Source organism: Podarcis tiliguerta (genome assembly GCF_965153285.1).
Source record: "Podarcis tiliguerta genome assembly, chromosome: 13".
Taxonomy (NCBI): domain Eukaryota; kingdom Metazoa; phylum Chordata; class Lepidosauria; order Squamata; family Lacertidae; genus Podarcis; species Podarcis tiliguerta.
In genome coordinates, this window is record NC_139546.1 from 43,451,602 (window position 1) to 43,472,155 (window position 20,554).

Sequence of the window (20,554 nt, forward strand, 5' to 3'; positions counted from 1 at the left end):
GAGCCTTTGTTGTCTGTTTTGAAATGTCTCCGATGTCTCCTAAAAATCCGAGAAGAATTTACTTGGCCTTCGCTTTATGGCTCTCGGTTTTCTTGGGAAGAAGCACAGCCTGGATGTTAGGCAACACTCCTCCTTGAGCGATAGTGACTTTGCCCAGGAGTTTGTTCAGCTCCTCGTCGTTGCGGATGGCGAGCTGCAAGTGGCGAGGGATGATTCTGGTCTTCTTGTTGTCCCGGGCAGCGTTGCCGGCCAATTCCAGAATCTCAGCAGTCAGGTACTCCAGCACAGCAGCCAAATAGACGGGCGCTCCGGCTCCGACGCGCTCTGCGTAGTTCCCTTTGCGCAGAAGACGGTGCACACGACCCACGGGGAACTGGAGCCCAGCACGAGAAGAGCGAGTCTTTGCCTTGGCCCGAGCTTTTCCTCCTTGCTTGCCGCGTCCAGACATGATACCAACTTCTAAAGTAGAACAACAACTCGAGATGAGAAACCGGAAAAGTAAGTCACAACATGGCGATTCTGGCCCTTTTATACCCTCCCTGAGACTCAGCCTCGGCAATTTCGATTGGCTGAACGCTGAAAGCCACCACAGCGTCCAATGAAAGCGCGGCTTCTCATTGTGCCCAATGAAAACGCCGAGGTCTCACGTCACCCATTGTGATGATTGGTTGGTTTCCAGAAAACCTTTTGTGCGCGTTGTGCTTGCTTAATCAAGGCGCCGAAAGGAGCCAATAGGAAAGCGGGAGGATTGTGCGCCGAACCGCGGGGGACGGTGAATAAATAGGCGTTCTGCGAAGACTTTGCTAGCATTTGTTTTTTCACCCGTATTCTCAGTTGGTCGCAGTTTCAGCGTAGCAGGATGCCGGAGCCAGCCAAATCCGTGCCTGTTCCGAAGAAGGGCTCCAAAAAGGCCATCACCAAGACGCAGAAGAAGGGCGACAAGAAGCGCAAGAAGAGCCGCAAGGAGAGCTACTCCATCTACGTCTACAAGGTGCTCAAGCAGGTCCACCCGGACACGGGCATCTCGTCCAAGGCCATGAGCATCATGAACTCCTTCGTCAACGACATCTTCGAGCGCATCGCGGCCGAGGCTTCCCGCCTGGCGCACTACAACAAGCGCTCCACCATCACCTCCCGGGAGATCCAGACCGCCGTGAGACTCCTGCTGCCCGGAGAGCTGGCCAAGCACGCTGTCTCCGAGGGCACCAAGGCCGTCACCAAGTACACCAGCTCCAAGTAATTCCTTATTCTTGGCACAGCAGCTTTTTTAAACTAACCAACGGCTCTTTTAAGAGCCACCCACTTTCTCTGCAAAAGAGCTAAATTTGCTAGAAAAACTGCGCGTGAGCTTTATGTAAGAGGCTTTACTTGTGTGTTAAATTGTCTCGTGGAAATAAATGCTAGTTACTTTCCATTATTGCGTTATGAGATACTCCTAAAGCTAAGCTTTTGCTTTTGAGTCTTAGCCTGCAAATGAGGGGAGAAGCTCTGTTTCGGTAGGGAGAGGACTTATATTGCTCCGATGGGACACATTCAACTTAGCTAAGATGGAGTAACTTAATTCCATTAATTGTCATTACCTTGTAAGTCGTGGTACAGCTCTTATCACTTGTGAATTAAAAGAGCACCAGACTTTTGGAAGATATAAGCACATAAATATATATCCCTTCTCCACCTAATGCTTTAATGGCCTGAAGCTCCCACCTGAAAAGTTTACACTCCTGGACAGATGTATTTTTGGAATCCATCTGGCCAGTTATTTCTTCCTTTCTCTACTTCTCTTACCCATCTCAATGCATTTTTCTTCTATTCATTCCCCCCCCTCCCCATTTTATACAAGCCCTTTTCAGTCTCCACTAGATTTCCCAACTTGGCCTGTTTTTGTGTTTCCTTCTATGTCTCTTAAAGTCAAAAAGCTCATACTGTTTTGAGTGCTCCAGAACTTAACTCCAGCTGCCCCCAAACATTTTTCTATTGTTGTGGTGAGGCAGTTCCCAACCCATCTTCTGATTATGGTTACAACTGTTCAAATACTTATTTTAAAGTCAGCATGACAATTCCTTTTCAATGCAGTAACGTTTTGTGTTAAGTTGCATTTATTTGGGGAGCCAAGTTCTGGTGTGCACCCAGGTCTCAAAATATTCTGAAAGGGGACATAAGCACTGCATGTTAAATTTGCAGACTTTACTGGGAGTATTAGCAATCAGCAATAACTGATTGGAACACACGAAGTCTGGTTAGATTCCAGTCCTTGCTGGTAACCCATCAATTCAATAATCATGTGCAGTAGTACTTACTCTTGTGAGATAATATCCAGCTTCCTTTATTCACAATCTTTTAACTTGGGTCACTAAAAGTAAACTCCTACATACTGTCTGTGAAGTGGGCATCCCACATGTTGTACCACATTGGTTGCAGGGAGGTATATGAAAGATTCAAAGGTAACTATTATTCTAGGTTAGTTGGAAAAGTTGAAATAAACTGAGTTCAAATCAGCTCAGCTAACCAAGGTGACCTCGGGCCAGCCACAGTCAACTTTACCTACCTCACAGGGTTGTTGTGAAGATAAAAATGGGGAGGGGGAGAACCACATTGAACTCCTGGTTGGAAAGGTGGGATATAAACATAATATAAGAGTATGTGTAATAGTGCTTTAATGATAAGCATTTCGCAGAAGCAACTTCTTTGCCGCCACCACACCACCTCTTAATGCAGGGGTCAACACTGCAAGGGCCGGACTATTTTGAGGGGGGGGGGGAATGAACAAATTCCTATGCCCCACAAATAACCCAGAGATGCATTTTAAATAAAAGAACACATTCTACTTATGTTAAAACACCCTTATTCCCATACCGTCCGCAGGCCAGATTTAGCAGGTGATTGGGCCAGATCTGGTCCCTGGGCCTTAGGTTGCCTACCCCTGTCTTAATGTAACATAGGTTTGCTAAACAACTGTAGATTGTACACTGGTTATCCACATGGCTATATTCACAGGAGCAAAGGCATGCAAGCAGCATGAGGAGCTTCAACTCATGCTAAGGTGACCATCCTATAGGAACATGGGAAGAGCTTGTTGGGTCAGGCCAATGGCCTATCTAGCACACCATCCTGTTATCACAGTGGCCAACCAGATCCCTGTGAGAAACCAGCAAGCAGAAGCTGAGCATGAGCACTCTCCTCTCCTGCAGTTTCCAACAACTTGTATTTAGAAGCACTTGTATATATAAAAGAATCTGTTTCAAACACTGCATATTTATGGTCCCCCAGTACTTTTTTCCTTAGTATCATCCAGGATCTCTGAATCTACAAAATACCTTGGTCCAGCCCCTTTTGACACAATCTGTGGTAAAGTGCCTGGGTATTATCTGAATCTATACTGGAGGCCCCCACATAACCTGTTCAGCAACCTCTTTTGTGTTAAAGAGGTTGTTACGCTGACAACACTTTGTTGAATTGATGTTACACTACTGGAAGATATCAAGCTGCAAGATATCTCAGCAATTGGGTGCAGTTTTGCAGCACCAGTGATGCCCTGCTGTCCGTCAAAATAGCTGACCTCAAGTGAATATACCAAAGATGTATAACGAATGTGTTTTGTCCACAGCTCCACTCATTAGGACATTTTCAACACATCTTCATTAAACTCTGATTAGTAAGTGTTGAGGATCACAAAAGTTACCTGAGATCTCTTGGTTTATGTGCTCTCCTGTTCTGCTGTGTATAATGAAAAGGCTACAGCACCAGTGCTTCTGTTGGCTAGGTGAATAAACCGCTACAGGAAGCCTGCTAGAAAATAAAAATGGGCAAATCCATGGATGTAGCATTTGCACACACACAAAAAAACTTTTTGTGCATCTGTCAAGATCTTTCCTGTTCACCCTCCCTTTACAAATATGGAGTGTATTCATCCCAACCCCTTTTGTATGGGCACAATAGACCGCAGGCAGTCTTCACTTTCTATGAAAAACATCAAGAAGTTGGGAAGCATGATGGAGGAAGGAAACTAACAATAAATGTTAGTGTCTTGGAATCTTAGCCACCGTTCTTTCCTGGACATAGCAGAGTATTGGTACATAGCTAGAAATGCTGGCTATGTTCATCCTTACTTTTTAAGCATCTCAATTGGAAAGGTTTTTGGAACCCCCAAATTCCAGAACAATTTGGGGTACAATTGTATATACACACTTGGGAGTAAGCCCTGTTGTATTCAGTGGAATTTACTTCTGAGTGAACAGTGCTTATAGTTGCACTATTGATATATCCTACATTTCTACATAATTAGGTTGGGCTTCATTTTATAATTGGTTATTATTTGTTCCTGGTTGAATTCTGCGTACATACATACTGCCACAAGCCGCTTTCAGATATTCTGTCATAGCAGCACAGAAATATATATATAACGCGAATGATATCTTGCCGCCACGAAAACGCTAAAGCGAGAACACTGTGAAGGCGCCAACAACAATTTAAAATTGAAAGGACAACGAGGGCGCCGATTGGCTGGTTTGAAACTACCCAAACCTCTTCTGATTGGATAGAACCAAACTTGCCCGCCAAAGTTTTTTTCCTGGGGACTGAGCGTGAGGACCCGCCTCTTAGTTTTCATTCTGGTCGGATGCATTGTATATAAACCGGCTTCGGCAGCCAGCGGCAGAATCACCTTTGGTTGTTGCAGAAGTGTTTGTGAAGATGTCTGGACGCGGAAAGGGCGGCAAAGGGTTGGGGAAAGGAGGCGCCAAGAGGCACCGCAAAGTACTCCGCGACAATATCCAGGGCATCACCAAGCCCGCCATACGCCGCCTCGCTCGCCGCGGAGGAGTCAAGCGCATCTCCGGGCTCATTTACGAGGAGACTCGCGGCGTCCTCAAGGTCTTCCTCGAGAACGTCATCCGCGACGCCGTCACCTACACCGAGCACGCCAAGAGGAAGACGGTCACCGCCATGGACGTGGTGTACGCTCTCAAGCGCCAGGGCCGCACTCTGTACGGCTTCGGCGGCTAATTGCTCCTCCGCCTCCACAGACCAAAACAACAAAAGGTCCTTTTCAGGGCCACCCACTTTTTCCGGAAAAGAGCCAGTCGCTATCTTCTAATACAAATTCAGTAAATCGAGCACTATCAAAAATAAAAGTGGAGGGGGAACATGCTGTCCAGGGAAGTTCGATTTGCCACCTAGAAGCCTTCTAATAAAATAACCGGCCACCATTCATATAAAAATAATTCGCCTCTATTCCTGCGTGGTGTATTATTCCCTTTAAATGCTTTGCATTAGGAGCTCTCTTCGTCTTACTGGGTCAAAGCTGTTCTTCATTGCCAAGTAACTACTTTAAAGTAAACTTTATTGGTCAAAGAATGCAGTACGCTCTTGTTTGCAGAACTGATGGCTTAGCTTTGAAAAAAAAAAAAAAAAAGACGTCATCCTTTATATACTGACAATACACGCTGTGCCGCGTGCAGCAGAGTGGCGCAGCGGAAGCGTGCTGGGCCCATAACCCAGAGGTCGATGGATCGAAACCATCCTCTGCTAACTTTTTTTTTTATTTTCCTTTATTTTACAATCACGGTTTTTTGGGGGTTTTTTTAAGTGCATAAAGCAATGCATTGGGGTTCCTTCCTAAAATCCTTTCCTGGGAGTCAGTCCTTCTGTACTCCAGCGAGACTTCTGAGTAGATTTGTATAAGAACAATAAAAACGCTGCTATAAGTCAACGAAGCAAGAAATTAACGACGGGGTTTATTTTCTTCCTGATTTCCTGCAAAGTTCCACGAGGAAGCCTCCACCCTCAGCTCCCCTGTTTCAGCGCCTATTTTATTTTAAATAAAAATAGGGAGCGACATTAGAGATAGGAGAAAACGTATTTTTATAAATAAATAGAAATAAATTAGCAGAGGATGGTTTCGATCCATCGACCTCTGGGTTATGGGCCCAGCACGCTTCCGCTGCGCCACTCTGCTGCACGGGGATTGGTCTGTATTATCACTATATAAAGGATGAAGTCTCTCCCTGAAACTTTTTGATGTTTGTTGATGTTTTTCCAACCAGAGGGCTGCATTGCCTCATGGATAGTATTGCAGGGACCACATGCTAGTGTTGAGTAGGGCCAGGCCAGTTGGTAATATAAAATACCAACACCCCCCCAATCTTCTACCTTGCAAGGTACTTAGTACTTAATATGCAATTATACTTAATACAGGTCAAGGGCATATGACCAAGGCAATTAACTTGCCAAATGTGTGGTCTTTTCATATGGTGGGGGAAGAGGGGTTTTGGAACTCTCTTTAAAGGGCACATTTTAAGGTTCTACACAGCCTATCTTTCTTACTTGGTTGCATGCTTTGTGATTTTATCTCTCTGCTGCGGTTCTCTCACCAGAGTACTTGCTCCAAAGTAGGATCTTGGCATCCAGGAATTCTCCTTTTACCGTATTGGCCTGAATATAAGCCTCACTTTCCCCCCAAATTCCAAGTGTGAATTAAAGTGTGGCTTATATTTACAACCTTATGGTACACAGCTAGGAGCATGGGGCAAACAGTGCCAGGAGTGCAGCAAAGCAGCTCCCACCCTCTGCATAGTCCCCTGTCCTCTCCCCCAAGGCTGGGAAGGGAGAGAGCGAGGAAGGGGAAAGGCCAGCGACCAAAACAGCTTGGCTCCCCCGCCCCCCAAGTATGCAGCCAGAAGCAGCGAGGAATGAAACAGCTTATATTCAAGTATTATTATTTTTCTCCCCACCCCCTCCAATTTTAAAAGTGCTGCTTATATTCCGGTGCGGCTTATATTCAGGTCAATACGGTATATAGATGTCCTTGCAACTAACAGAACTGACAGGTGGAAACTCCCTGGAAGCAGATTTTGGCTGTCCATCAGGGAAGGCAAAAGTTCCTTTGACTTGCCTCGAGAGGTGATGGGCTCTCCTTCACATATAACTTTTAAAGCGGAGGTTTAAGCACCATCTCTCATGAAGGAGTCATAGCCTGCATTGTAGGATTCCTGCACTGAACAGAAAACTGGACTGTAAGTTCCATCTCCGACTTTAAAACCCTATGAAAACCAACCCTCAGAAATAGTGCTATTACCCATGCACATGTATGCCATGTAAGAGGTAGTGTGGTGTAGTGGTTAGAGTGCTGGACCTAGGAGCTGGGAGACCAGGGTTCAAATCTGTCCTCATCCACGAAGCTCACTGACCTTGGGCCAGTCACTGTCTCTCAGCCTAAGCTACTTCACAAGGTTTTTTATGAGGATAAAATGCAGAAGGGGGAAAGCCATGGATTCCACGGTGAGTTCCTTGAAGGAAAGGTGGGATGTAAATAAAACAGACGAAGGAGATAAAGCTCTGGATAAATTCCAGAGTTATTAAGACCCTTACTCAGAGTATATGCTTGCCTGCTTCGAAGCCTCCACCTTTGCTCTCCTGGTTCATTCTCAGCTGGGTCCCTGTGCTTTTCATGTGGCAGAAACTCACCTGGTGAAACGTTCCCGGGGGTGAAGATGCCGTGATGGGTGGGAGAAACGTCACCTGTTGCATTGCATTTTTAACCCAGGCACAGAAGCCCTGCCTGAAAGAAGGGGGTCCCTTCCCAGTGAACGGCTATTAGCATCTCAACATTTCTTCTCCACCATCCCTCTGTAGGTAATGTAAGGGGTCAGAATCCAACACATCTGCCATGAAATTGCCAAGAACCTGTGGCTGTTGCAAAGAATAAGGTTCTTTGCAGGTGGTTGTAGTTAGACAAAAGCAGAAAGCATGAATGAATTACTGGGTTACTGCAACATGCTCTAAGAGGGGCTTTCCTTACACTTCATCAAACTTGATCTGAAAGCAGTTAGTGCAGAATGCTGCAGCACAATTGCTAACAAGGGTGAAGCCTTGTCTGCACAGAACTCCTGCGTTCAGAGATCTGCACTGGTCGCCGATTTGCTTCCGGGTCAAGTTCAGGGTGTTAATATTAGATTATAAAGCCCTTAACAACTTGGGACCAGTTTGCCTACAAGATCACAGGTTTTCTTTCTGCACCTGCTGAAAACATTCTACAAGCCTAGCCAGGTGCTTTGAAATTTGAAGTCATTTTAATCTGTTTTAGCAGTTTAACCTTTTTAAGTTTTGAAGTAGGGTTGGTGATTTCTTCTCCACCACCCATTTTCCATTCCAGCTGATAATAGGAACTTTGTCATTAATGTCACCTTTAGTGAATTGTAAACTTTGGGGCAAGGACTGTCTTATTGAGCTCTTCAAGCTGCTCCGGAAGAATATTCTTGGCCAAATAAAGAGGTAATAGGTAAAGGTAAAGGGACCCCTGATCATTAGGTCCAGTCGTGACCGACTCTGGGGTTGCGGCACTCATCTCGCTTTATTGGCCGAGGGAGCCGGCGTACAGCTTCCGGGTAATGTGGCCAGCATGACTAAGCTGCTTCTGGCGAGCCAGAGCAGCACACAGAAACACCGTTTACCTTCCCGCCAGAGCGGTACCTATTTATCTACTTGCACTTTGACGTGCTTTCAAACTGCTAGGTTGGCAGGAGCAGGGACCGAACAACGGGAGCTCACCCTGTTGCGGGGATTTGAACTGCCGGCCTTCTGATCGGCAAGTCCTAACCCACGGCACCACCCACGTCCCTAGAAAGAGGTAACACTGCCCCCATAAATAAATGTGGGGCAAGACATAGCAAAAGCCATGTGGGCTCAGACAAACCATACAATTCGAGAGTCTTGTGTTCTGCAGTAGCCTGGCAGACGCCTCTTAGGAAGCATACAAAGCAGGGCATGATAGCAACAGCCCTCCCAAACTGCTGCTCCAGTTATGCCGCTGGTACTTGGGAGATAAGACTGCTTTTGAACATGGAAGTTTCATTTGGCAATGGTGGCTAACAGCCACCACTGGCTCTCCTCTGCCACACAATTCGTCACATCTCCTTTTACACTTCTCTAACCAAGTGACAACATCGCTACCTCTCGCGGCAGGTGATCCTATGCATTTCTTTTGCATATCAAAACTGGGCTCCTAGCATAGCTGTGACTGAAGGGGCAAGAGGGATAAAAATGAAACACACAAGTCCTTCATCTGCTCGAAGGAATGTTTTTATTTGGATAGCTTGTTTCATTTTGAGCTTATTTCATGTTAGCGACTCGGGAGAGCAGTTAGGATGTTAAAAATAAGCGTGTCAAAACACCCAGTTAAAATGAGTCTAAAAGGTCTGAAAATGGCAAGTACTTGTTTTCTTTAAAGTCCACCCCTACCCCCCACGTTAGCACCATTTCTAAAGACAGAATCAACGCACAGCATCATTGTTAAAAGGGGAATTCTACAACTACGGGCCGCACATTCCGGCTTCATTCACAAAACCGGCTACACCAGGGGTTGTCAATCTGGTCCCTACCGCCCACTAGTGGGCGTTTCAGGATTCTAGGTGGGCAGTAGGGGCTTCTAGGGCACAAGCTGAATCCTCCTTCCATCGAGCACTGGTGGGCAGTAAGGAAATTTTACCATCAAGAAAGATGCGTTACTGGGCTGTAGGTGTAAAAAGGTTGACTACTCCTTAGCTACACGATGGAGGGCTGCTCAAAGCTTTGCAGCTGTGCTTGACAACCTCTTGGCTCCTGCAGTCTGATGTAACTGACTGGAGGTTTGCCACGGACCTGCTGGGCCAACCATAGCGCCTGGCGGGTTGCACTCGCCTCGGTGGGCCACACAAGGCAAGATCCTGCTCTAATGCACAGCAAGTCTTTCATCTTCAAACGGGTTCAGCGGGGGAGTCCCGCCTGCAGAGGCAGCGGCTCCGTCGTCCAATACTTCTCACGACAACAACAACATCAACAATCAAAGTCCTTAACTTTAAAACACAACAGACAAAATTCACAACAGGTTTGGACTAATTCCTACCCTCCCTCCTTTTCTGCGAGGCAACTACGCCCACAACAGTTGTCCCCTTTCTGAGAATGGTTCGGCACGTAGCCGTGCTTCTCACTGCTTTTCCTCCAGTTCCTCGTCCGCCGTCAAAAGGTCTTCCTCGTCTTCCAGATCCAAGTCCTCCCTCGACCCCATGGCGCCTTGCGAGGAGGGCAGGTCTCCCAGAGAGAGCCTCCAGTCTTGCGGGACGAGGTGGCGATTCTTTCGGATGAAGGTCAGCATCTTCACGTTGGCCGGGGAGAGGTCCTTGGGGTGCCCCCTGTCCGCCAACGAACCGGCGCCGCCACCGGAGACGTCTTCGGAGGGCACCGACGTGGGCGGGCACCCAAAATGGAACAGGGCCACCTTGAAGAGGGCCGGCCAGACCCCCATCTTCCCCTGCCAGTACAGCATGGGGTCGGCGTTCTCCCCGACGTGGTCCACGTTGTCGTGGAGATACTCCTCCATCTCCCGCAGGGCCGCCGCTGCCCCTCCCTCAGACGCCAGGCCCATGGCAGGGTCGCTCTTGGTAATCGCCCGCCAGCGCTTCATGGTGAACTGCCAGGCCGCCGAGCCGGGGGGTCCGCTGGAGCCGCTGGGCTGCTGCGGGGACGAGCGCCCCATCAGGGAGAAGTCGGCGTCGGGCCCCGGAGGCACGTAGGACCTGGTGGCCAAGTCGAGGATGTGCTCTCTCAACATGGCTGCGTCGCCCGTGTCAGCTCCACCCAGCTTCATGGTGGTGATGTCCCGGAAGCGGGGGTCGAGGAAGGCGGCCACCCGGCAGATGAGGGTGCCCTTCATCTCGCTCAGCTGGTTTTGGGCTTCCAGGCAGTCCAGGGCCTGTGTGGTGAGGTGGGCCGCCGTGTTGTTGTTCTCCTGGTAGTACCTGGTCCTCAAGGCCCGCAGCTGCTCCTCCAGGAACCACAGCAGAGGGAGAGCCTGGCAGAGAGTGGCGTCTGGGCGGGTGACCAGCGTGGCAGCATCCTCAAAGGGCTTGAGGATCTCCACCAAACACTTCACCACCTTCCAGTCCGGTGGCGTCAGGTGCAGCAAGGCGGCCTCCTCGTCTTGCTCGAAGATGGCGCTGACGGCCTGCCGCTCCCGGTAGAGGCTCTCCAGCATCCGCAGCGTGGAGTTGGATCTCCTAGGAGGCTCTTGCCCCGCCGGCTGCCGGTGCGAACCCAGGATGGCCTGCGCCTCCAGCAGGCGCCGCCGGACGGCCGTCGAGCGCTTGTAGCGGGTGCAGATCCTCCGAGACGTCTTCAGCAGCCGGTCGACGTGGGCATCGGCTGCCAAGAAGGCCTTCACCACCAGCTTCAGGCAGCGCGCCAGGCAAGGGACGTACTTGAGGCGCAGATCACGCACGGCCTTCGCCGTGTTGGCCCCGTCGTCCAGGACCACGCCCCCGGTCTTCAGGTCGTAGAGCCAGTCTTGCAGCACCTCCCTCAGCTTGTGGCAGATGTCCTCGGCCGAGCAGGGTCCCTCGAAGGCACACACCGACAATGTGGCGTGATGCCGCGAGAGGACGCCCGCCGACTCGGCAACCCAGTGCCCCGTCACCGACATGTAGGAGGCCGTCTGCCGGCCCGACCAGGTGTCTATGGCGATGTGGACCGTACGGCCCACGCTGCCCACCACCGCTTGGCGGACGGCTCGGGACACCACCTTGGACAGCTCGGGCACAGCCTTTGTGGCGAAGAATGCGCGCCCGGGGATTTTCCAGCGGGGCTGGGCAGTGGCCATCAGCCGGCGGAACCCGTCGCTTTCCACGTACGACGGGGGCTGCATGTCCACGGCGAGCATCCAGGCCGTTTCGGAAGCCAGCTGGATGGCTGCCGAGTGCGTCGGCGGGTAGTACGGCTGGTTCCTCTCCTGGCGCGCGGGCTGGAAGGCCGGGGCGGGTGGCTCGGTCACCACGATGGTCGGGCCGTGTGGCCTCTCCTTCAGGGGCATCAGGGGCGAAGGAGGGACCACCGCGACACCCGGCAAGTGCAGCCCGTGGTGCACCTTCAGGTGTTTGTGGAGGGCCGTGGTGCCAGGGCGTGTGCCCCCGTCCTTGCCCCTGCGCACCCGCTTCTGGCAAGTGCTGCAGACGGCCACACACGGCTCCCTGGGATCCAGGGTGAAATAATCCCACACGGCCGAGGTGGTTTTCTTGGGGGCGTGCGTGGGGATGCCGTCCACCACCAGCACTTCCCGCTCGCGCCCGCGCTTGTGATGGTGGTGGTGGGAAGAGGCCGAGACGTGGGTCATGGGGGTGAAGAAATGCACCATCTCGATGCCCGCCCTGCCCATGGTGCCGGCGGGCATGTAGGTTCCCGGAGGAGCAGACTGCGGGTGGAGGACGTGGGGCGGGGAGAACGACACTCTCTCAATGACCTCCTCTCCGTCCTCCTCCTCCTCCTTCTTGAGGTACGAGAGCATCTCTTGAGCCTCGGGGTGGCCGGGCTCCTTCGCCCCCAGGTGATTGGATGCCGCCGGAGAGAAAGCGCCCAGCTCTGCCGCGTCCTCGTCCTCCTCGTCTTCTTTCTCCTTCAGGTAGGAGAAGAGGTCATGCACGGTTGTCGCTGACGGGCCGGGCTCCTCCTCCTCCTTCATCGCCGGCTGCAAAGAAACCGCCGGGGCAGCCATGACGGGGAACGGTTCCCGGGAAACGCTGGCCTCCGGCGCACCCGAGAAGTGAGGCTCCTGGAGGTGGATGGCCACGCCTCTCCGGGAAAAAGTCGCCAGCTGGGCTCTTCTGCCCCGGCCGCGCCTTGGCATCATGGCAGAGAAGCCCTGGGAAGGGGAGGAAAAGGAACACAAGCGTTTCACTCCCGGCAGGTACCCTCTGATCACTCAGAAGCCCAGCGGCTTCTTTTAAAAGCAGACACTCAAATGCAGGAAAGAAAGGGCAATGTGCCATCCCACCTTCCTCTCCCCTCCCATACCCACAACTTTTCACACCGCAAGGGTGGGACATCTTTGTCAGCTCAAGGTTCTCATTACCGTCTGGGCAATCTTTCATTGAACATAATATCTGATGGCCTATTAAATGTGTTCCAAAACTGTTACTACTTTGCTTTTGTTCTTATCATAGAATTGTAGAGCTGTGTGGGACCCCGAGGGTCATCTAGTCCAACCCCCTGCAATGCAGGGATCTTGCCCACAGCTGCCCTTGGGTGGGCTCAAACCGCCAACCTTCTGGTTAACAGGCAGATGCACTGACCCATTGTGCCACTATGTATTTTCTGTGTTGTTTTTTCTTGTGAACTGCCCTTACATCTACCGATGAAGAGCAGTAGGTAAATTTTAATAATAATAATAATACAGTGGTATGGTACCTCGGGTTACAGGCACTTCAGGTTAGACTCCGCTAACCCAGAAATAGTGCTTCAGGTTAAGAACTAAGTGACTTTTAGCATCACCATATACTGTTTGTAATCATACTGCCTTTTGCATTTTAGTAAGTTTCTCAACTGCCCAGAGGATTTAGCTGATGGGCGGTATAGAAATGTAATAAATAAATACTTTTTTTTTCGGACATTGAGGCCATGGCTTATGTAGTCAAACCAGAATCGTTGACAAACTGCAGACATGGGGAAAGCCAAGTTTTATAGGTCAAAAAAGTGGGGATAGGAAGAGACTAGTGACCACTCTGATAGGAATTTTGAGGTCTTAGATAGATGTTAAATGTTCATAAGTGTACCAACCAAGCACGTACATAGATCAGCACAGGAAGACCGACCTGGAACTATTTTTTACTCCCAAACTGTACCAAACTGAGCAAATGTTTTCTCTGCAAGGTCAAAGGAAAATGGAAAAGCCTCCCCATTGTCTTTTCCTTCACAAATCCTGCCTTAAGGGTATGTCTGTGTTTGAATAGGGTAAGCATGTGACCTGACTCAGGAACTAAGTATTTATCATTACTAAGTATTTATTATTACAAAAGAGTAGCCCGGCTCCCCAGGGTATCCAATCAAGTAAGCAGGCAATCCAATCAAGTGACCATTAAACAGGTAACCTGTCAGACGAGATAAACAAGTCACTCAGATTTCTGTTTTAGACCACCTTTTCTGTGATGTAGGTATGTGGGGGGTGGTCTTGGGTTACACCCCTTCTATGACTATGTCTGATGTATGGAGGGGTGGTCTTGAACTCCACAGGCAGGGAATTTAAAATGTATAAGGCCTTGAAGGACAGATATATATTTATAAAATGTATAAATATATAAGGCCTTGAAGGACAGATCGTGAAGCTGAGGCTCCAATACTTTGGCCACCTCATGAGAAGAGAAGATTCCCTGGAAAAGACCCTGATGTTGGGAAAGATGGAGGGCACAAGAAGAAGGGGACGGCAGAGGACGAGATGGTTGGATAGTGTTCTCGAAGCTACCAGCATGAGTTTGACCAAACTGCGGAAGGCAGTGGAAGACAGGAGTGCCTGGCGTGCTCTGGTCCAGGGGGTCACGAAGAGTCGGACACAACTAAACCACTAAACAACAACAAATATAAGGCCTTGCACACCATTGTTCTGGGTTCCTCCTCCTTTCCTGTGTGTGAGGGGAGCACCCTGATCTGTTGCAACAGGGTGCTCCCCTCACCCACAGGAAAGGAGGAGGAACCCAGAACAATGGCGCGCAAGGCCTTATATAGACTTTTGAAATTGCTACCCTGTAAATCAAGACCACCCCCAGAAACATCATACATCACAGAAGGGGTGTAGCTCAAGACCACCACCCCATATACATCATACCTACATCACAGAAGAGGTGGTCTAAAATAGAAATTCGAATGTGGTTTTTCTCCTGTTGTTGTTTATCTCCTGTCTGGCAGATTACTTGATTGGATTCCCTGCTTACTTGATTGGATTGCCTGGGGAGCCTGCCCAGACTTTTGTAATGATAAATACTTTGTTCCTGGGCCAGGTCACAGGCTCACACCCTATTGATATCTTAAAAGTGCCCTTAAGACAGGATTTGTGAAGGAAAAGACAATGGGGAGGTTTCCCACTTTGACCTTGCAGAGAAATCATTTGCTCAGTTAGGGAATCAAACTGGTTTCAGGTCGGTCTTCCTGTGCTGATCTATGTAAGTGCTTGGTTGGTACACTTATGAACATTTAACATATACCTAAGACCTCAAAGTGGTCCAAACCACAGAGCCTAGGACTTGCTGATCAGAAGGTCAGCGGTTTGAATCCCCGCAACGGGGTGAGCTCCCGTTGCTTGGTCCCTGCTCATGCCAACCTAGCAGTTTGAAAGCATGTCAAAGTGCAAGTAGATAAATAGGTACCACTCCAGCGGGAAGATAAACGGCGTTTCCGTGCGCTGCTCTGGTTCGCCAGAAACGGCCACATGATGCGGAAGCTGTACGCCAGCTCCCTCGGCCAATAAAGCGAGATGAGTGCCGCAACCCCAGAGTAGGTCACGACTGGACCTAATGGTCAGGGGTCCCTTTACCTTTAAGACCTCAACAATCCTATCACACCCAGAAATAAGTGTTCCTGTTTGCCAACTACAAACTACAAGAAAGAAGATTCCACCTAAACATTAGGAAGAACTTCCTGACAGTAAGAGCTGTTCGACAGTGGAATTTGCTGCCAAGGAGTGTGGTGGAGTCTCCTTCTTTGGAGGTCTTTAAGCAGAGGCTTGACAACCATATGTCAGGAGTGCTCTGATGGTGTTTCCTGCTTGGCAGGGGGTTGGACTCGATGGCCCTTGTGGTCTATTCCAACTCTATGATTCTAACTTTTTTCAGAAGCCGAATATGCACCGTTTTGAGTGTTACACTTCTGATTTGAGTGACACACTTCCGTTTTGCGTGTTACGCTGAGATCTGTCTGCTTTTGCTATTTATTTTGCACTTTTGAGGCTCTTTTTTTGTTGACTGTGTGGAGCCCAGTTCAGCCACTGATTGATTGATTGATTGATTGATTGTGTGACTGCAGTACATTGTTTATTGCTTTCATTTTATGGATCAATGGCCTCGTTAGATAGTAAAATTCATGTTAAATTGTTATTTTGGGGTTTTTAAAAGTCTGGAACGGATTAATCTGTTTTGCATCACTTTCTATGGGAAAGTACGTCTTCGTTTTGGAACGCTTTGGTTTTAGAATGGACTTCCGGAACAGCTTAAGTTTGAGAACCAAGGTATAGAAGTCCTCTATTTTCATCGGATAAATGTTGGAAGGGGTGTTAGTACTGTCTACTACCAGCAGCTTTCCGGGGATTTCGGCCAGGCAGGCGACATCCCAGCCCTACATCCCTATGCGCCTTCTACATGCATGGCACATGCTCCACTGCTGAGGTACAGCCCGTGGCGGTAGAGGTGCCACTACTCTAGAAGTAACTCCCTCTCTTGCGAAGTTCACCCAGGGTAGCCTTTTTCAGACCTCCTGCAGGAGTAGGAACAAAAGATCATCCAAAGATGTTTAAAGCTGGTTGGCAAATCCCACCACTGATTTTCCTTTCCTAGCACCTTGACCAGAAGCTCTTGGATAGCAGGAACAACAAAGTTGGGCTCCAAACTCTGCCCCCCCTCCAGCCCCAGCCAGCATGCCCAATGGTCAGGGAGGATGGGAGCCAGAGTGCAGCAGCATCTGGAGAAACAGAGGCACTATTGTTCATATCTATCTGTATTCTGATTGTCTATCCACATATTGTTTTGAATCGTTTTTCAATATTGCTTTTTTACTGCTGTAACCTGCCCTGTGCACTTAGGGTTAAAGGCAGGTAATCAATAAACAAAGGAACAATATTGTTTCATTTAACCTGTTAAAAGTCTTTCAACATGAAGGGAAGCAGGATAGAGAATTTCCCCTAACATGGGAAATGTAGAGAGACTAGCTCTAGCCTACCTGACAGGGTTGTTGTAATTTATTTTTTATAGAAGCTAGACAAATATGCGTGAAATCTAAAACGTTGCTGCTGAAGCGAACAACAGATAAATAAATAAATATTTAAAAAAGGGGGGGTGTCACCATTGCTACGCCTTCCCCCTCCCTTCTCCCCGCAGGAGTATTCTCTAACTGAACTCTCAGTGGCTTAAAAGGAGACGCAACGCCCTTCTCTGATACCGAAGCACGAGAGATAAAAGCGATCTTCGACCTTAAAAGCGGGACACACTCACCAATCCAAGATGGAAGCTGCGCCGACTATCAGGAACAGCCCAATCCCTCAGTTGTTATTTTTTGGGCAGAGATGGCTTGCAACTCAGCGATACGCCTTATTGCAAAAAGACGCACACGCGCAAAACGACGCCCGATTTTAAAAATACAGATTATCATTTATTTATTTTTTAAAATCTCGCAGTCTATCTATTCCAAAACGATATATAAAAACGTAAAAAAGGAACAAAAAGCACCCGGAAGAAAAACCTAACACCCGGATGTTAAAAAAAACTTACAGGAGACCTCACTTCCCATATTTATTTTTTTCCTTCCGCAAAATTCATTGCACGACCCACACTTTCGTAGGTTTGCTTGGCGAGGGATTGGGAGTGAGGGGTCGATTCTCGTGCATAGCTCCTCGGAAGCAAGCCCCACTGAGATTTACTCCTAGCGAGGTGTATACAGGAGTGCATCCGCAGTCCTACACGTTTACTCACTGAATTTTTCTGGGGCATTAGTACCTGGTGGGTGATGAAAGGAACTGAATCCGGCCCTTAGCGCAAATTCTCTTTTGCAATTATGCATCCTCGACACATACTGCATGCTAAAAAAGGAGAGAAAAATGCAACGATTGCCTTGATCCTCCCTTCATGTGTTTCCCGTCCCCTGCTCCAATTAAATCAACCCATCAGCCGGTATTTCTCATGCACGTAAAACAAATTCACGTTTCCTGCTTTTTAAAAATTTCACGGGATAATGCACTACAGCCCTTAATTATTTTCCTTATGAGAGCTTTGCAACCTAGCGACAGGCAAAAGTAGAGGAAAAGCCTGGATCTATCAATCTGATCTATCTAGGTCTGTTTGCTTGCTTTCCTAGCTAATATTTGAGTATATAATCAGGCTGGCTTTTTAAATTTGAGGCAGCAGCTGAAATGTTAAGTTGACAGGCCTCCCGGGCTGCCCAATAGCTCTCCAGCGTTCGAATCCTGGTCATTTACATCCTTGGAACGCTGGAGAGTGACGCAAGCTCGTCGCCGTCCAATAGCGACGTCGCACTTTGGAGCCCTCATTTCCATAAGCGTCCTATAAATACGGGAGCTCGTCAAGAGCACCACCACTCTTGTTTGAGGCTGCAGTTGAGTGAGAAGACTGAAGATGCCTGAACCGGCCAAGTCCGCTCCCGCGGCCAAGAAGGGCTCCAAAAAGGCCATCACCAAGACGCAGAAGAAGGGCGACAAGAAGCGCAAGAAGAGCCGCAAGGAGAGCTACTCCATCTACGTCTACAAGGTGCTCAAGCAGGTCCACCCGGACACGGGCATCTCGTCCAAGGCCATGAGCATCATGAACTCCTTCGTCAACGACATCTTCGAGCGCATCGCGGCTGAGGCTTCCCGCCTGGCGCACTACAACAAGCGCTCCACCATCACCTCCCGGGAGATCCAGACCGCCGTCCGACTCCTGCTGCCCGGAGAGCTGGCCAAGCACGCCGTCTCCGAGGGCACCAAGGCCGTCACCAAGTACACCAGCTCCAAGTGAGCTGGGCGCCCTTTTTTTCGGTTTGCCTGCGAAAGTGCTACAGAAACCCAAAGGCTCTTTTAAGAGCCACCCACTTTCTCATTTGAAAAGAGCTGTTCTGCCTTGTATCAATGTGTTAATTCCCAACTATTCCCCTTCCGGGTGGGGGTTCCTTTGGTGTCCTGCTGTCGGGGTTTGGTGGGGAATACCAAGAGACGAGGGAGGGGACAGAAAGAGATCGGCTGTATCTAACGTTATTCTTAAATCTGGGTCGACCAATTAATAGGTCTAATAATAGTGGTAATTATTATTATTACGGTCAAACGCCAGTTCATGATAGGTCTGTATTAGTCTGATTCCTTTATTTCAATGGGCCTGTTTTAGTGGGGCTTAATGTTAGCAGTGAAATAGTGTGTATGCCTAAAATAAAAGGTATGGTGAGACTGGTTGTTCCTTCTTAACCTGAAAGAACCTATAGGTTCAAAGCGCTGCTTTGCTCTTTGGTCGGGAGAGACTTTTGAGTTTCCCCGCGTTCTTCCTACCCTGATCCCTTTAGGGGGGTTCTGAATGATTCCCCCCCCCCCTCGCCATTAAATCCACGTTAGGACGACAAAGCCGTTTCCCCTCATTCTTTTTCTAAAGGCGCATGAGTAGGTCTCATTGAACTGAATGGGGTTTGCTTCTGAAGTAGTCTGGATTGCGCTAGAAATACAGGTCCTAACCCGGCACTAAACGGCCAGGTGGAAGTGATGCCCGAAGCTCTTAAGCTACTGCGTTTATGTACTGCGATCTGCTTGTTTAAAATCAAAGAATGAAATATTCGGCAGCAAGACAGCCAGCGAGTGATAAACTGTGTTTGAGAACACGTTTACCAGCAGCCCGGCTAGCTCAGTCGGTAGAGCATGAGACTCTTAATCTCAGGGTCGTGGGTTCGAGCCCCACGTTGGGCGCGAGATTTTTCTTTACATTCTTTGGAAAAATATATATATATCAAAGACCACGGTGGGTAAACGATGCACGGTGCAAGCTCACGCTCTTTCCACGCGTTTCCTGTATTGAAATAGTAATAAGTGCCACAGACAGAATATTATGGACAGATGATGAACTGTGTCACACAGTATAACTTTTAAAAAGGGCCTATATTGCATCTTGTATCCAGGTCTTTTTAAAATACGCTCTTCATCAACACTTATATGACCTATTCCCCATTTCCCACTTTTTTTTAAAGAGTCTAGTGCCACAAGTGGTTTCTGTTTGTGTTTTTTTCTTTACTAAATTGCTTCACCGAGCAAAAAGAAAACATTGCAAACACCTTTGCAAATTAATTTCTGGAGACTGTGTCTGCTATGAAACACAGGAGCTGAAAGTAATCAAGAAGCCAGAAAACGATTGCATGTGTTAACAAAAGCCCAGTTTATTTTACATTTTTTAAGGCTGTCTTATGAGGTAGCTTTTCTTTTTAAGGAAAATCGTAGAGGCCCCTGGATGACCCCAAACCACAGCCTTCCAGTTAACAGCCAAAGCCACTACTGGATTACGCTGGTGAAAATCAATGATAGTTTAAAATAACTTTAGTTATTTTAAATCTGATAGTTACCAGATTTTTTTCAAAAAATGCGAGGACACTTTTTTTAAAAAAAGTCAGAATTAATCTTCCCTTCTGTGGTCTCCTCTGTCACACGGCCTTCCTCTGGGCCTCGGCCTGCTCTCTTGGAGCGCTAGCCGCCGTGGAGTAGACTAAGGTCGGGCCTGGGCTCGGCCTCATGTCCTTGCCCCCCTGGTGCTCTCCTACCTCTCCTCCTGAGCGGCGGCGTGGCAAGGTCAGGGCTCCCCTCATTTTTCTCCTTCCTCTCTCTCTTCCTTCCCCTTCTCCTTCTCCTTTCCTCCTTTCCCCTGTGTTGGCTCCGGGGTTTCCCTGGGCCCGGAGCACCGCTGGGCAGTTGGCCGCTCACACCCGGCTCAATTTGGGTCTGGGAGGGGTGTGTCAGCGGTTACCCCAGTTGATGCACCGGGCACCCCCGGTTCCCCCTCGGCAGTGGCAGCAGCAGCCCGTAGCCAGCCTGGTA

At 48.8% G+C, this 20,554-nt stretch overlaps 6 protein-coding genes across 6 annotated transcripts in view; 3 read left to right on the plus strand and 3 right to left on the minus strand.

Annotated features, from left to right (window-relative positions):
* Window positions 1-585, minus strand: part of LOC310663646 (histone H2A-IV) — a 651-nt gene extending 66 nt beyond the window's left edge. The window contains exon 1 of the mRNA XM_083411711.1: window positions 1-585. This exon is cut by the window's left edge and continues 66 nt beyond it. Coding sequence (XP_083267837.1) covers window positions 59-448 — 390 coding nt within the window. The 5' untranslated portion in view covers window positions 449-585 and the 3' untranslated portion in view covers window positions 1-58.
* The window catches only part of LOC310663057 (G-protein coupled receptor 4-like), a 303,619-nt gene that overhangs the window by 245,993 nt on the left and 37,072 nt on the right, over window positions 1-20,554 (minus strand). The window lies entirely within an intron of this gene.
* On the plus strand, window positions 707-1,411 carry LOC310663647 (histone H2B 7-like). Its single transcript, XM_083411712.1, has one exon. The coding sequence runs from the start codon at window positions 860-862 to the stop codon at window positions 1,238-1,240; it is 381 nt and encodes a 126-aa protein (XP_083267838.1). The 5' UTR covers window positions 707-859; the 3' UTR covers window positions 1,241-1,411.
* Window positions 4,690-5,018, plus strand: LOC310662438 (histone H4; the record flags this gene model as incomplete). The annotated part of the gene is made up of 1 exon (XM_083409355.1): window positions 4,690-5,018. One exon carries the CDS (start codon window positions 4,690-4,692, stop codon window positions 4,999-5,001), a length of 312 nt encoding a protein of 103 aa, XP_083265481.1. The 3' UTR covers window positions 5,002-5,018.
* LOC310662352 (zinc finger BED domain-containing protein 6-like) lies at window positions 9,054-17,840 on the minus strand. The gene is made up of 2 exons (XM_083409155.1): window positions 16,992-17,840; window positions 9,054-12,661 (listed from the first exon to the last, which is right to left on the minus strand). Exon 2 carries the CDS (start codon window positions 12,647-12,649, stop codon window positions 9,959-9,961), a length of 2,691 nt encoding a protein of 896 aa, XP_083265281.1. The 5' UTR covers window positions 12,650-12,661; window positions 16,992-17,840; the 3' UTR covers window positions 9,054-9,958.
* Window positions 18,104-18,931, plus strand: LOC310662073 (histone H2B 1/2/3/4/6-like). Its single transcript, XM_083408839.1, has 2 exons — window positions 18,104-18,828; window positions 18,873-18,931. The coding sequence occupies exon 1, from the start codon at window positions 18,129-18,131 to the stop codon at window positions 18,507-18,509; it is 381 nt and encodes a 126-aa protein (XP_083264965.1). The 5' UTR covers window positions 18,104-18,128; the 3' UTR covers window positions 18,510-18,828; window positions 18,873-18,931.

Coding starts and splice junctions, on each gene's coding strand:
- LOC310663647 (XM_083411712.1), top strand. CDS start 860: ATGCCGGAGCCAGCCAAATCCGTGCCTGTTCCGAAGAAGGGCTCCAAA.
- LOC310662352 (XM_083409155.1), bottom strand. CDS start 12,649: ATGATGCCAAGGCGCGGCCGGGGCAGAAGAGCCCAGCTGGCGACTTTT.
- LOC310662073 (XM_083408839.1), top strand. CDS start 18,129: ATGCCTGAACCGGCCAAGTCCGCTCCCGCGGCCAAGAAGGGCTCCAAA.